The 16,155-nt window shown below is 45.5% G+C and overlaps 2 protein-coding genes across 11 annotated transcripts in view; one reads left to right on the forward strand and one right to left on the reverse strand.

Moving 5' to 3' along the window:
- Positions 1–3,983, reverse strand: part of PLAG1 (PLAG1 zinc finger) — a 55,349-nt gene extending 51,366 nt beyond the window's left edge. For 6 of the 7 annotated variants that reach the window (XM_090137607.1, XM_031612961.2, XM_090137604.1 and 3 more), the window contains exon 1: positions 2,668–2,896. The gene's annotated coding sequence lies outside the window, so the exon portion shown is untranslated. Of the gene's footprint in view, positions 1–2,667; positions 2,897–3,904 lie in introns of those variants that run through there. The other variant, XM_090137605.1, reaches the window with a different exon arrangement.
- CHCHD7 (coiled-coil-helix-coiled-coil-helix domain containing 7) overlaps positions 3,037–16,155 on the forward strand; it is a 36,522-nt gene continuing 23,403 nt past the window's right edge. The window contains exons 1-5 of one of the 4 annotated variants that reach the window (XR_016465184.1): positions 3,037–3,218; positions 5,434–5,507; positions 6,060–6,158; positions 6,982–7,191; positions 15,922–16,075. Coding sequence is in view for 1 of the 4 variants with exons in the window: in XM_031612951.2 (XP_031468811.1) it covers positions 5,454–5,507; positions 6,060–6,158; positions 6,982–7,083 (255 nt within the window). In the remaining 3 variants the exon portion in view is untranslated. Of the gene's footprint in view, positions 3,219–5,433; positions 5,508–6,059; positions 6,159–6,981; positions 7,212–15,921; positions 16,076–16,155 lie in introns of those variants that run through there. The other 3 variants (XR_016465183.1, XM_031612951.2, XR_016465185.1) reach the window with 3 other exon arrangements.

The raw sequence follows: 16,155 nt of genomic DNA on the forward strand, positions 1-16,155 counted from the left end.
TCATCCAAAGAAGCAGAGCGTTTCACACCGTGACACTTCAACATTTTCAAGTTAAAAATCAAGTGAAAAGCCATACCAGCCCAAATGGATGCGAGAAGTGCGCGTGCACACACGGATGCATACGTATGCCACGAAACTAGACCTCGGTTAGGATGATTTTTCCTTTTCTTACACAAAGCCAGAGGCGATTCTCCCAAGTGATGCTGTTACACAGCCAAGGTGTATACTTGTAAAAAAAAAAAAAAAAAAAAGCCCCTCGTTCGGCCAATTAAAACCTACAGTTATTTGCACCATTCTCAAAACCTTTTGGAACTGCTCAGAAGGTTTAAGCGCACAACAAGGGCCGCAATGCTGTTCAACAAACTCAGGTGTCCCCAATGACACTGAACTTATTTACAGTAAAAATAATGCACTTTGCAACTCCTACAGAAGAGCCACGAAACCGCGCTGCACACATAGGGTCTCCTCCCAGGGAGCTCACAGGTAGCACAGCAAGGTCAGGTTTTAATATAACAACGTGGGACTCCTCCATTCCTGCAACACCCACTCCAGAAAGAGCTCTCCAAAACACAGCCTTCTCATGAACACATCAAGAAAAGCCTCGTGACGCACAACAGAATCGCTTCGATCCAAACGAATCTGAGCGTTTCCTCCTGTTATCTATGGTTAATTTTTCAGACCAGGGCTGATTTGATACCTTCCCATTAAAAAAAAAAACAACCAACGAACCAGCCGTCTGCCATAGGCAGAGGCGCTGAGAACCATAGGAAAAGAGAAGCTGTCTCTTTAAAATGCCCTGATCCCACGTGGAACCAACATCAGCAGCACTTTCGCATTAACTTCAACGTGAGGCGAGATGAGGCATCCTCATTTCATATAAACACAACGAGGGGAGCGCAGAATGCCCGCCTGGTGGGACGCAGACAGGTGAAGGGACGTGGCAGGCAGGGCAGCAGGCAGAGCAGGAGGGGTGCCTGCCTGGAGCACCGAGCCTTCCCCGTGGAGCATTACCTCAGCCCCACACCGCTCCGCAGGATCCAGTTTAAAGAGAGGAGGGAGCCACCAGGAAAACTCGAGATTGAAAGGCAACGAAAACGCACTTCATAAACCGGAAAGGTTTACACTTTGCCTCACACATCCTAATTAGATCAGGAAAGTGACACTACAAAGGCACTGCATTCCGGTCCGAAAAAAAAAATATAAAAAGGACAGAAAAAGAAGGCAGAGAAAAGGAAAGGAGCCCCCACCTCCAAACCCAACCCCCCCAAAAACACCCGAAAAGCATTAAAAAGGGAAGTTATCCAGCAGCACATGCAGCATTTATCTTATCTGGGATCGCTGCGCATTGCCCCAAAGTTGTGCACTTTCTGCACTCCCATCTCCCCCTACCTCTGCCTCCCGAAAGGGATTTTCACGTTTCCCCATTGTCAGTGGCGAGTGAGAGGAGGCTTTTGCCTTCCCAAAGAATTCATCAACAAAAAAAAAATAATAAATATTAACTCCTTGCTCCCTGAAACCCGAAAACGGCCTCGGGAAGCCCCGGGTTTTATCCTGTCACCTCGAGGGGGAAAAGGAGGAGCAGCCCCGATTTTTAGGTATTTTTTGGCATTTTTTTCTGATTTTTATTTTGTTATATGCCTCAGTTCTCCCTCCATTTTGGTTGTTTATGATACTGACAACAAGCTGTCCCTGCTCTCTCTCTCTCTCTCTCCGGATCTCTCCTGCTTTCAGTTAGCGATCCCCCTCCCCAGCGCAGCCCGGCTCGGCGCTCCTCGGCTCCGCACTGTGCTCCCAACACACGCCGATGGGGCAGGGGAAGGCTCCCGGGCCACCCGGAGGGGAAGAGCGGGCAAATTCGTTGCTTTACCCCGGAAAAAAACCCCACTTTTGTCCAAAAAGCCGAGGGGAAGGGGGGGCGAGCGCCCCAAAGTCGCTCCGGATCCCCCCCAAAGCGGCGGCCGCCGGGGCCGGGGGACCCCCTCCGGGTAGCCGGGTCCGCGGGGGAAATTTCTGTGCGAAATTCGGCCGCTTTGAAGCGGGGGGCGAATTTATATTAATTTTTTCCCTCATTTTTCGGCACCGCCGCCTCTAATGTCTTCCGCTCCCTCTCGCCGCTCTCGCCGCTGTCACTGCCTTCGCAGCACAGGCTCCGCTCGGGCGAGGAGGGGAGGGGGCGGCCGCGCGGCTCCCGCTCCTGCCCCGGCCCCGGCCCCGGCGGGGGTCTGCGCCGGGCACCCCGCGCCCTCCCTCCCTCCCTCCCGCCGGCCCCGGGCAGCGCGCTGCCTCGCCCGCTCTCTCGCGAACCACCAGAGCGCCGCGGGGAGGGAGGGGAGGAGTGGAGGAAACTCCTGAGAGAGGTTTTGCCGAAAATCATCGCTTTCTCCCTCCGAGGGAGGAGGGCGGGGGGCAGCGCTCGCCTCCCCTCCCCTGTTTTTTCCCCCCTCCGGGGCGAGGGGGGGGGGGGGTCCGGCGCGGGGCGGCGGGGGCTGAGGGCGGCGGGGGGAGAAGGATGGACGCGGGGATGATTAACACCAACTTTTCCTCGCCGCTCGCCGCTCCTCGCTCCTCTCCCCCCTCCTTCTCCTCCTCCCCCTTCATAATTTAAATAACCCTGATATTTCCCTGCTAAACCCCGGCGCCTGCCCCCCAAACCCGCAGCAGACTCACCGCGGGAGCCTCAGCATCCCCTCTGCGCCCCGTTTCCACCCTTTACAGTGTTCTCCGATTTTTCTGTAATTTTTTCCCCATATTTCGGGCTGGACGCGGCGGGCCTGGAAATTGTTTGCTTTCCCGTCCTTCCAGCAGCCATTGTAGTGTATGCGCTGCGGTGCAGCCCAGCCTGCCGCACACGCCGCGCCCACACCGCCCGCCGCCCACACGCACCGCGGGTTGGACGCCTCCCCCCGTCACTCAGCGCCGCGGCCGCGCCCCGCCGCCGGCGCCTGCGGCCCGCGCCGCCCGCCCCGTTGGTGGAAGGAGGCGCCGCTCAAGACCGGGGCGGGCCCGCCGCCGCCGCCATTGGCCGCCCGGCCCCGCCACTCAGCGCCGCCGGGGCGTGGGCGGCGGCGGCGCTGGGCCGGGGGGAGCCGCGAGGCCGGGAGCGGGGTAGGCTGCGCCCGTACTTAAGCGCTCTGCCCGAGCCGCTGACGTCTTTCGAATTGGAGACGGGGCTGTCCCCCTCCCGCCTCGGGCTCCCGCGGACGCGGCCGGGGATGGAGGTGAGTGCCGCCGCCGGGCCGGGCGCCCGCCGCCCGCTCTCGGGGGCTCGCTCGTTTCCGCGGGCGACGGCCGAGCGGCGCCGGGGCCGGGCGGGCGGCGGCGGGGCCGGGCGCGGCGCTCCGCTCCGGCGGCAGGTGGGGCCGGGGCTGCCCGCGGGGCGGGGGGAGCGGGGCGCCGCGCTGCGGCCCTGCGGCACTGCAGCCCCGCCGCCGTTCGGGCCCCGCCGCCGCCCGCGCCCTCGGCGCCGTTCCGCGGCCCTGCGGCTCCGCGTAGCCTCCCGCCCGGCGCTACAGCGGTAAGGGCTGCGGGCTTTGCGTGCGAGCTTCGCCCCGCGGCTTGCGGCTTAATACGCCGCGTGCGTTTAAGAAAGTAGCGCGGAGCCCGTGGGGGGATATGCCGGTGGGCTGACGGAGCCTCAGGTTAAGGAGCGCCGGCGGCAGGCGGCTTTCTGCGCGGCGTGGCTCGTGACTGCCGGCGTGCTGGAACGTAGGAGCCCGGCGCGGGAGCTGCTGGCGGTGGCTGCGCTCGGAGCCGCAGCCCGCGCATAGCAGGGGATGGCGGCGTGGGGCGGCTTCCTGCCCGGCCGCCCTTCGGGCAGAGGCGGCGTTCCGGCGTGACCCGCCTGCCCTTCCCGGCTGAGAGCGCTTTGGAGAGGGGGCGAGGTGTACGTGCGGGGGAGCCCGACCTGAGTGCTTGTGAAGTGGGTACGGTGCGCTCCGCTGCCCCGTGCGGGAATGGGCTCCGGCGGTGTGGTCAAACCGAACGTGGTGACAGCGGTCTGGGTAGCGAGCAGCGGTGTCGGTGTGTCTGGGGCTAACGGTTACTCTTCCAGAGGAGTTCTAAGCTGAAGGCTCCAAACACTTTCAGACGTACTTGCTTTGGTAATGCTTGCAGTGGGATGATGCTGCGTAGAACAGCAGCATGTGTGCGGTTCCATTTCAGTCAGAAGTTTCTCACCCGAATCCTTTTGTGCTCACAAAAGTTAGCACTTGCCTAGCTTGTTTAAGGCACCTCAAATCTTCAGCAGTTCCGTGGGGAAAGCTGAAGGTGCTCCTGATGCTGTTTTCTAAAACAGCAGGCGCTGCTATGTGGAGTGCAGAAAATAATTCAAGTACCTTGTGAATACAGTTTCACAAGGGATGGAGATCTAAGACTTGCTCACATGGAATATCTTCCTTCTTCACCGAGTGAGAACCTTCATCTAAAGTACTACATGAGTTCATGACAGTGTTTGGTTTGTTGTTTTTTTTTTTAATTGATCTCAAGCAGAAGTGGATTTTCTCTGTAGACCTGTGCTTCTCAGTCACCAGTGTGAACAGAAAGAAGCTTAAGCTCAAACTGCAGCAGTGCCTCAAGGCTAAATAAGGTTGAGCAAGGATATCTGTACTTCAGTTTTTTGCAAAGGTGTTTCTTTCTCAGTCGTGTATTTCTGCTTGCATTGGCTCAAGTGAGCATTTGATCAAGTTAGTTTGTATTTCTGCTTAGAACTGTTCTATCTGGAACAAATACCTGCATGGCCACATTTGTGCCAGAGGCAATGCATGGGGAGCAGCAAGGGTCTGCTGCTCTTCTTGATGTCCTCGTCTTGGATCACTGTAGGTTATTGGCCCTGGAATCTCTTCAGCTTACAGTTCCTAGAGCCTGTGTCAAACTAGTGAATGGCTGAAAAATGTGATTCAAGCTGTCCTGTATGGTGTAGGGAAATCTGGTCCTCCTTACGATGGAGTGATTTCTCTTTGTTAATTGTCTGGTGCAGCAGGAGGCTGGGCACTTCTGTGCATGTGGAGATGCATGATGTGATCCAGCTAAGGACTAGGGACAGATCTGTTCCCCTCTTGTATTTGTTGAGGTTTCTCAAGTGTATTGGTTTGAAGAGTTTCCACGAAACTGTTTCTCCCAGATGTTTCCTTTCTCAATGTGGTAGTCTAGTAGAAGAGTGGCTCCCTTTGGTGGTTCTGAAGGAATTTATCTAGGTGCAAGCAGTCTTGGTGATAGGTTAAACTTGCCTGAGTGTCTTGTTGTTGGTGCTTTGGTATTTCACAAAAGGAGCTTACTTAAAAATACAAACCAAAAAAAAAAACCTGTAAGAAGAAACCAACCCACAAAACCTGTTTGTGTGCACTACTGAAGTCCTTTATTAGATGCTGAAGTTCAAACTTAGTACTCTGTCACTATTAAAAGCTGATACTTAACTCATTTCTTTTCTGTTTCTAGCCAGGGTACGAGTGTCTAGAATGCCCAAGTATGCACAGCAGCTTAGAGATCATGACAGAAATCCTTGCATAGCGGTAAGATCAAATTGGGATTTCTGTTTGTATGTTTCTAGGTCAAAATGCAAAAATAATTCCTCTAGAAATTGCATTATTGGGAGCACTCCTGCATCAGTAGTATACACTGAATGTTTCTTAGAGCCTGAAAGTGGGAAAGACTGAAAAGCACGCATAGTAAAGTACATATGAAATAACAGCAGTCTGTAGTTACTTATAAATGGGAGTAATACAACTTACTGCTTTATTGTTCTGTCCGTAAAATCCCAGTTAGACAAGCTTGGTGGATAATCTTAATATTCTTCTATGGGTTATACAATGGATCTCTGTAAACAACTATTTTGTGGACTTTCTTCTTACTATTTAAGGAATACTATGTTTGTTACAATCTCCAAATGAAGTAATTGCGTGGGGATTACTGATTATCTGTTTTGGTAGATGTTCCCTTTGATACAGTTCATTCATCTGAGAAGCTGTCTCCTATCTTCATAGATACTCTGAGACTTGTTAGAATTGTTAGACACTGAGTACAGTAACTTCTCTCAGCTCTGAAGCTTGTTTTTCCTATTAAAGGAAACAGATGCCTCTAGAAAATGTATGGATGACAACAACTATAAAAAGGATATGTGTACTGATTATTTTTTGAAGTACAAAAACTGCAGAAAATTCTGGGTAAGCAGGTTTCCTTAAGCACCATAGATTTTTTTCTAAATTTTACTACTTATCTTGTTCTGAGTGTATTTCTGACAGTGCTTTCTGAACTCTTTGTTCATAAGAATTGCTGTTCTTATGCTCTCATGAAAGTGCTAGATTCCTAGATATTTAGTGTGTGCTGCTAGGAGACTTAAACTTACTTTCTGAAATCGTGAGTCAGTGTTCTTGCAGTGTATTTCCCTCCAAGTTAGTCAGATATTTTTCTCAGTAAGTTGTTTTAAGTGCACGTGAAGAAAGTAAGACAAGTAAAGTAAGTAAAGAGAGGTAAGACAAGTTGATCTGTTTTTGTTGCTTTGGCTCATGTTTGCTTCAACCTAAGATAACTCTCAGGAAGAGTTCACTGTTTGGTGGTGATTTCATTTTCTTTTTTTCCTGTATTATGGTGGGAAAGGATCTTGAGGAACTGGGCACTTCTGTGCACATGGGTATGGGTGATACGATCCCATGCAGTTCAACTGTTCTCTGCTATCTTTAGTCCTTATGCCGCTGTAATAGTCTTTCAGCTTATACCTTTAAATACTTGTATAAACTTCAAAAAAAACCTGTTTACAGACAATTGCATAGTCGTCTGTGCCATGGGAATGCTGTAATGTGAAGCTGCAAGGTGAGCATCAGATAGCTTCAGTTAAATACTAGTAGTTTAGTTGTCAGCTAATCAGATCTAGAGTATCTGGCTCCTTGTATATAAGAGTACTTCTGTTGAAGGATCTTATTCAGTGGGAGCTCAGGGGCAGAGACTTTTGAGAAATGTCTTCTCATGCTTGCTTTCTTCTATTTTCAGCATGACATTATGATGCAAAGGAAAAGAAATGGTGTGAAACCGGAGATGCCCTCAGCAGAAGAGAGAAAGAAAATCTTGGAATCGGTAGAGAAGCCATACTGACTACAAACTTGCATTGTTTTACTGTTTTCCCTGTACGTATGAGGACTTGTCAGCAGCAGGTTGCTCTCTTGTAAACTGGACTTCACTGTTGCCATATCTTGGATTAAAGTAAGCTCCTAAATTTCAAAGCGTGTGAGCTTTCTAAGATAGGACTAGTTCTATTTGTGTTGTTTCTCATTGGTGTTTAGTGTCTCACTAGAAGACATGGGTACCAACACAGCTTGTCCAGACACCTTGGGAGTAGAGGCTAACATGGTGTGAAGTGCTAAATGCTGTGAAATGCTAAAGACTCCTAAGATTTGCAATTCTAAGTTCTAACTTTTCTAATAGTTGTAAGTATTAAAGGCTGAATATGTTTAGAAATACTAGTCCTTTACTAGTCTGTGCAGAGTCTCTTGTATGCAGCTATTCTGACTAATATTCTAAGCTTATCGTGGGTAGTCCTGTCACTGTTTTCATGAGTTGTTTTCAGTGTCCCTTCTTTAAATAACACTATTCATGAACTAAAATCCCAAATCCAACAAGCTGTCAGAAAACTTACAGCTCTTCATTGGTGTGAGCAGAGGTTGCTATAAATCAGATGTGCAGGCTTTGCTTGGTACAAGGTTAGACTGGTTGGTGAAGATGGAACTGAACTCATCTCTGCTGAATAGTACCTTTGGTGGATAGTAAATAGATACTTGGCTGTTGGAGGGGGTTGGGGACTCTGTAGGCATGTAAACATGCACTTGGAGTGACATAGCAGGTTTAACTATAGTACATCTATCTAAGACTCTGGACAGCTGAAGCCCTGGGTTTGGAAATGCTTACTCATACGAGACTACAAAGCTCAGTTTGATTAGGCTACTCCAGTCTTACTTAAGACTGATTCCTTATCTAAACTGAGCAACTATTAAATGTAATCAGATTGCTGTCTAGAAACACTTGTTTTCTTTACCTTCAGTATTTTCTGGTGTCCTGACTTAAAAAAAAAAATAAAAAATCACACCCTGTGGTAAAATGGAAAAACCACTGTCATGAGCTCAAGTTCCATATGAAAACCTTTTAAGACATACTGCGATTAAGTTGGCAGAACTCTGGCTGACCTCTCGGAGGATGGTGTAAAAGTGTTGTCTCTCTATTTAGACTGTTTTGGAAAGACTTCATAGCTTCCTGTTTTTCCCTCTGTCTGGCTTGTCTCATTGCTTTCCACTCAAGGCCTATTTCTATGTTAGCAGCAGTTTTATGCTATTTTCACCTTCCCCATTGCCACTTGACCGACTAGTAACTAATGGGATCTACTTTTCCTCCTGTCTTTCTGGCTGCTCTCCTATTATACCTGAGTTTTGAAGCGGGTTGATCGTGCCCTTTTTGTTACTGGAAAGAGTGTAACTCTATGCCTCTTGAGTGCGCAGTTCTCTGAGAATAGCTGTCTGGCCTCCAAACCATGTCATAAGTTCTCTTGTGTGTTCCTGGCAAGGGAAGTAGACCTTCTTCAGTGAAGATCATGAGATTCTTTATTTTGGATTATTTTGCCTCTACTTAAAATTCAAACTTTGCTGTCAGTGATTGTGTTTTTGTTTGGAGCAGAGGAGAAGCTTCCATACTAGATTCAGAGACTCTACCTTGCCCACCACTTGTAAGTTTTTTCAGTACCCTCCTGTTTAGCAGTTTTTTTCCAGTTTGGCAAAAATTTTTCTGTTTAATAGTTTGAACGTTTTTAGCCTGTTCCAATTCCAACATTTTTCTAGTAACTTTGTTCTTTCTCTGCTCTAATGATCTAGTTCTGCAATGACTTTCTAATACAGTTCTTCTTCCTGAAGATCCCGTGTTCTCCATCTGAGTGGAGAATTCCTTGCTTTCATTAGCTAGGCTTAATGGTGCTGCTTCCTCAGTGGCCATGCCTTTATTTAATCCTCCTGCTCTCTGAGTTTTGGCTAGCTGGCTGTCTTTTATTGCATCTCTGGACTTTTCTAGTCTTGCTGCTTTGCTTGTCTGAGTGTACCTTCTCTCCCACTTGGCACAAGTTTGTCATTTGGCACCTTTGCTGCATCTTTAGGCATGGTGTCTTTGCTCCTATGGCTTTAGTTACTATTCTAATGCTTGCAGTTTTCTTCTTGCTGCATGCCGGTTCTGGACTTGTACTTAAATCTGTTTTCTTTCATGAGTTCAAGTTTCTTAAATCTGTCTCACTTATCCTGAGATTTTTCTTTCAGGTGTGAGTGTAAGAATAGCCATACTCATAGTGGATTTTTACATTTCCACTTTTTTCTGCTAATGTTTCCTGGGGGAATTTCTGCTCTTTTCCTTATCTTAAAGGATGGTTGACGTGTGGCAGTTCAAGGTATCTGCTATACTGTGTCTAAAGAACTAGGACTCGAATTCAAAAAGTTAGAGGAAGAGATGTATTCTCTGCTGGAGCTATTTCACAGTGCAAAAATATGGGATTGCAGGGCAAGCTTAAAGCATGTGTAATGCAAGAGCAATTCTCTAGTATTAGACTTTCTGATCATCAGTGGACATACAAGGTAAGTTCCTTTCAGGCTTTATGGCAAGCCTGATCTTTTTTGATGAAGAAGTGGCAGCAATGTAAGTGGTGACCTTAAAATTTCGTTCAGGTAACAGTTACCTGTTGTGAGGGATGTTGCTTATTCAGTTGTGTATTGCACATGCTTTATTAAATTTCTTTTTAGAACAAATCTGGGGAAGCAAGAAGTTTTGTCGTAATGTAATGTAATCCATTAGTGAAGCTTGAGTCTTTGTTTTCTTCCATTCGCTTCAGGTTATTGTTCCTAGTTTCACTTCTGAGGCTGTGGAGTGGTAAATTATGATAGCAAAAAGCTGTTATTTATGAAACAATTTTTTGGTTAATTTTTGTAGCATGGTTAACTGTCTTTGGTTGTAAGCCGAAGGTAATGGTCTTTTGTGTCTGAGAGTTGATATTCTGCATATCAAACACTGAGGTAAGTTGTAGACTGCCAGACCTACTGGGCAGAAATAAATTGGGTTGGACTCCTTGCTTCACTAAAGCAAGCACACAATCTTCTGCATTAACACAGGAACAAAACATAAAGGACCAATGCAATTCATTTGGAAAAGAGAAGACTTTTTTTGTGGGTTTTGTTTACTAGTTTTAACTCCTAGTTTTTTGTGGTACAAAACTAAGTCTGGATGGTGGTGGTGAACTGTTTCATTTTTTTGTTTGACAGCTGGATGGTGCTGTTGTACAACAGAGACTGCATGAAAACAACATTGCTAACCACTGCTGTCTTTCTAGGTTTGTTAAGCCTCTTCCACAGATTTAAAACCTGAAATTCATTCAGGAGAAAGGAAGGCTGGATGTTGCCTCTATGCTATAAAGAGAAGAGGAGAGTGTGAGTCTAGAGTCAAATGCTGGAGATAGAAAGTTTGTGTATCCTGAGAAGCCTTCAAGTATGGTTCTCCAGAGTATCTTTTTTCCACTGCGGTCTCTTGCTCAGAGCTGAGCACTGAACCAGCAGTAGCTCTGGGCTTTCTGCCAGGCCCAGGTGAATGTCCAGATGTGTCTTTGTTTTACTGTCTTGTGGTTCCTGTAATCCTACAGTGCAAGACTACTGTGATGCTTTTTGTTCCCATGGTGGGTGTGACTTAGTGTACCTGTAAGTGTTAGTCATTTAGCTCCAGAGTCCCTAAAATCTTTGGGTTCAGTAGGTGAAGCTTTGATAGGCAGGTCATTGCATGTGCTGCAGCTCTGGGTGTTCTTGGTCTTCTCTGACTAGTTAAGTATGGAAAGTAATAGATCTGACTACTTCAGATATTTTTTAATATTGCTACCTGTAAGGTAGAAAACTGCAGAAGTACTACATTTACACCCACTAAATGCAATGGACTATTAAGGCTTCAGTATGTTTTTATCTGTCTCTATAGATAATTAAGACCCATCAGATTTTGTATAAATTCTCTCGCCATCCTTTAGGGTTCTATCTTGGTGCCTTCTTTGTCCAAATCCTTTTGTGAGTGACTGCAGTTCTAACACCTTCAATACAGGTGAAGTCTTTAAATCACATGATTACTTTGCACTTGATACTTGATGCTGAACTAAATGCAGCTAACCTGAAACTATTTTAAAATTAGCCTGCCTTCCCTCTTAGCATCTCATTGAATAATGTCAGCCTTTTTCCTTGCACTGGTGCAAATCCTGCCCTTACACTCCCATTTTCCTATGACTTCAGTTTTGTGGATTTTTTTCTCATGTACAATATTTCATCTCCTGACTCTTGCTTTCTTGCTTTTTATTAATCGATTTGCTTGTTATCTTGTCTTATAACTTCAGGATCAACATCTATGTATGCGGTGTCAAGTTTGTTGTGGAGGTATCATTCTACAGCAGTTTCTTCCTTGGCTGCCTTTTGCCAGTCTTCACTTTCACAACTGATTTCTGCTAACTCTGCCTGGAACATCTTTCCTGCTTACCTGTTTCTTACAACACTAGCTTCCCCTTCAGCCCCAAAACCATCCATCCATCAGCTCCATCCGTAGCTCGCATCCAGGGATTAAAAAGAAAGTCTTCCTCCAGCAGCAAACTCCAAGATGAGATGTCTGTCCATATGAAATGCTGACTGAACAGCTTTTCAGTTAGCAGTGAAAAAGTCAGGTTTTCTTAAGTTCTGATAGCGCTTCAAGTGCTTTTTGAGTCTGATTTGTTTTATGGTGGTGCTTTGTGTTTAATTTGGGCTGTCAGCTCCTTCAGCAGCAGTCTGTAGAATGCTGCATGCAGCTGTGGCACTGCAGAAACATAATACTGAAACTTCTGAGGCTGAGAACCACAACAGATAATTGTCTTTCAGATCTTGAAGTAACACAGTGGCTGACCTAGTCATTATTAACAGTTCCTTCCCTAGAAAATGTCTTCTGAAGGGATGTGAGGTCATTCGGTCGTAGAATCATAGACTATCCTGACCTGAGAGGGATTCACAAGGATCGTAGAGTCCGAACACTTTCTTCTTATGTTGTCTGTGGGAGTCGTTGCACTTTATTATATATTACTTTACAAAACCAAAGAAGTTGGAGTAGCATGAGTCTTCCATAAATAAGATGGGTTTCCTTTGGTGGTGGTTTTTAGAGTGAATAAAATCTTCATAGTCACTGGAGTTAGGCATATAGCTATTGTTTTCTAAAAACATCCTCTTAAAAATTAATTTTTAGAATTGTTGTCTTTATTTCTTTATATACAGTTTTCCACTTCTGCCAAGTTGACTTCCAATTTACTCCTAGATCATCACTGCCTGTAAAAGATTACTCGTATTCACAGTGCCTATTTCAGGGCTGTGCGAGGATGTAGTATACAATTTGAGCAGATTCCATCTGAAGCCCCAGTTCTAATCTATTTAATCTATTTCAGGAATTGTTCTACAATCTGCTGTTTATTTGAAACTCAGACCTAGTTGCTGAATTAACTTTTGTCATTGCTTTGCACATTGAAGTGCTGCTACCCTTGGACTACTGTTTTACTTACTTAGATAAGCAGCTGTACACTGGAAACATTTCCTGACAGTTAAGTGCCTTGGCAGTTTGCAGACTTGAAACAAGAATGAAAATCTCTAACTGCTTAATCTTTGCTACTTTTCAAGCAATTAGTTTTGGTTTCAGTATGAAAAACATGTTGCCTCCCTTTATTTCATCTGAGTTACTTCAATGGATACAAGCTATGGTCCACCTCCTGAAGCTACTATTAAAACAAACGCTTTCAGTTGATGCCAAATTTGTGTTTTACCTGTAAAATCTTTGTACCATTTTATGAGCACTACCACAGTTCCTTCTCTTTTATTTTTTTTACTGTACATTTCTTCTCTCTTAGTGAAGATACTCTTGTTTCTAACAGCTTCTGTAGCACAGAATTGTGTGCATCTTTTACTACCTGTGCTTTGTATCTCAACACTTAATATTCTTAACTTACACCTTCTCCACTACATTTTGTATTTTTTTTTCTTGAAGACTTTTCAATTCAGCCTTTACTTTCAGAGAGTGCTGTTAAATTCCTGTACGTCAGTACCTTCAAGGATGATGATGGTATTCTATTTTCTTAATGTTTCACATAACACTTTCTTGGCACAATACCTCACTCTGTGTGCCAGGGAATATTGATGTCATCCATTGTCCTGTAAAATAAGATTAATGGCTCTCAATTATTCCAAAACACCATTCTGTGCATGCTATGGATCAGCAATTTAAAGTAAAAAGTAGCCGACCAATCAACAACAAAATTCAGTGCTCTATTTATTCTTACTTGAAGTGAAGAATACAAAACATTTTAACTGCTTTTCAGTAGAAGCAGTTAAACATCACCCAACATTCATGTTCAAGAAATAAAAAGCCTCCAAACTACGTATTTCAGAATCTTGGGGGTCAAGGATCAGATTTTTGTTGTATGTACTTAAAATTGAACTATTGTCTATCAAATTTCAGTGTTACATGTACAGATAATTGTGAGCCATGTTATATCAGTGAGATGTAAATTGAAAACATAATTATGTTTCAGAGTTGTTCCAAAATAGACCATAATTTCAAAGTAAGTAAGAAGGTCCTTAATAACAAACAAGAAAGCTTATGCTCAAGATAAAAAAGGAATACTAAATGTCCTGAAAGGAAATAAGATACTTGTAAGATGATATTAGACTAATAGTAGAAATAGGTTGATATCTCAAGCTTATGAATGATCATAAGCCTGTGAAAGAATTCCTTGCAGTTTGGACTGCTGAGCAGCTCTTGGCCATGTGTAACTGTTTAAGTGGACAAGGCTGCACGTGAGAACTTGGGTGGCAGGAACTCTGGTATCTTCTGCTGATTTAGATCATGGAATTATACAGTCTTTTGAGTTGGAAGGGACCTCTAAAGGTCATCTGGCCAACTTCCCTGCAGTGAGCAGGGATACCTACACTGCATCAGTTTGCTCAGATCCTCATCCAACCTAACCTTGCGTATCCCCCAGGATGGGGCTTCTGTTTCGCTGAGCAATCTGTGCCAGTGGAGTGGAATTGAACCAAATTGCTGCACTGGAGTATTTTAGTAACACAGTGCTTGCTTCAATGCATGGGAAGTAGTGAAGGGGTAAAGGGGTTTGGGAAAAGCCCCTTTAGGTAAAGTGTGCTTTGTGAAATTGCCATTTCTTGTTTTGTCAGCCTTCAGTGCTTCAACTCTAAGTTTCCTGGTGGCTGATGGGTTCAAACAGACTTACTGGCTCCAAACAATGCTGTGTTTTAGTTCTTTTCTACTTGACTGGCAAAAGCAACTCCTTCAGTAGATTAAAGATGATGGTTAGCGTACGATTCTGGGCTGGCTACTCCTGTACAGAATGGAAGAAGCTTTTGTCTCTTTAAATTTAAACTGTAAATTCCTAAGGGTGTGCATGCTTATTGGCTATCTATAGACAGTTGGAGCCTGTGAGTAGCCAGTGCTTTGAATCATAATCATTAAGGTTGGAAGAGACATTTAAGATCATCTAGTCCAACCGTCAACTTGCTGCTGCTGCCATGCCCACTAACCATGTCCTTCAGTGTTACATCTATGCATTTCTTGGACACCCCAGCAATGGGGACTCATCTGCAGCCCATTCCAATGCCTTACCACTCTTTTGAGAACTTTTTCCTAGTATCTGGAGCATCAGAAGTGCCCAGAGAATGACGTTGCAGTGCATCCTTTCATACTGACAGTGCAAATGGGATGGGTGTTTACTGAGTAAGCTTGTCACTGGTCCAGTCCAGAGGAGTGCCTGTGAGGTCTGCTGATGTGGGAATGAGAGGGAGGACATTTTCTTTTTTCAGGGTGTTAGGTGATGCCAGAATCTGCAGTGATGCCCTTCAGCAGCTGTCTTTCAATCCCTCGTTGCTGCCCTTCAGTTAGTCACTATCCATATTTTAGAAGTACTTTTCAGCTTTCTGCCCTCTAAATTTTAATGCTCAAAACCCTGAGAATAAATTATGTTAATAAATACCTTAACACCTCAGCTCTTTTAGGGCTTCTGTGGGACAAGAGGAGTTTACAGTGTGCTTCTGTGTTCTGTAGTGTGGGGAAATCTAGCCAGGAGCTAGTGGGGAGTCAGTATCTCTCTGCCTTCCCTAATTGGCAGCCACAGGAGATCAGGCTCCTGGACAAGATGTTGTGAAGCCAACTGTGGGTACTTGCAGGTGATCCCTGTTTTGGGCACAGCAATTCTGTTTGACCCAATTGGTACAGGTTTGTGCTGGTCTGGAAATGCAGGCTGGTTGTTCCCGTGTGCTGGTGAGGGCACTTTCTGCTAGTCTTATGAGGAGTGGCTGAGGGAGCTGGGATTGTTTAGTCTGGAGAAGAGGAGGCTCAGGGGAGACCTCATTGCACTCTACAACTTCCTGAAGGGAGGTTGTGATGAGGAGGGGTTTGGCCTCTTCTCCCAGGCAACAAACAGGACGTGGGGAAATGGCCGCAAGTTGTACCAGTGGAGGTTTAGGTTAGACATGAGGAAAAACTTTGACTCTCAGAGTGTGGTCATGCACTGGAATGGCTGCCCAGAGAGGTGGTGGAGTCACTGTCCCTGGCAGCATTCAAGAGGTGTCTGGATGAGGAGCTATGAGATATGGTTTAGTGCTTGTGGTAGCAGTGGTAATGGGAGGACGGTTGGACTAAATGATCTTGTCCTTCCTAGCCTTGTGATTCTATGAACTCGGCATATGTATAATGGTGGCAAGCAGACATCAGTTTCTAAAATCAGAGTAATTTGCTAACTGAAATGTTACAATGTCTTCACTTATGGTTTTCTTTGCAATCCTCTATTAGGTATAGATAAGGTGCTCACTTGCAGGGAGGATGATTTTATGCATGTGTATTTTCCTTGTGATGTATCTGCAGCTCAGCATTCACATTTCTGGAAGAGAGAAACAGAAGCTGCTGTTCAGTCAGGGATTGATGCTTCTGACATTGGCAGCTTGCAGGTGCTCTTCTGTGAGCCTTTAGAAGGATGCTCAACATGTGGCATTGCAAGAACAGTTTCAGCGAACTTTAGGTAAGCAAATTGACCTAATTTAATAAACCACTTTTCGTCAAGTGAGATTGAGCCAAATCAAGTGCTTTGCCAAGAATGTA

The sequence above is a fragment of the Phasianus colchicus genome, chromosome 3 (genome assembly GCF_987193195.1).
Source record: "Phasianus colchicus chromosome 3, bPhaCol1.hap1.1, whole genome shotgun sequence".
Taxonomy (NCBI): domain Eukaryota; kingdom Metazoa; phylum Chordata; class Aves; order Galliformes; family Phasianidae; genus Phasianus; species Phasianus colchicus.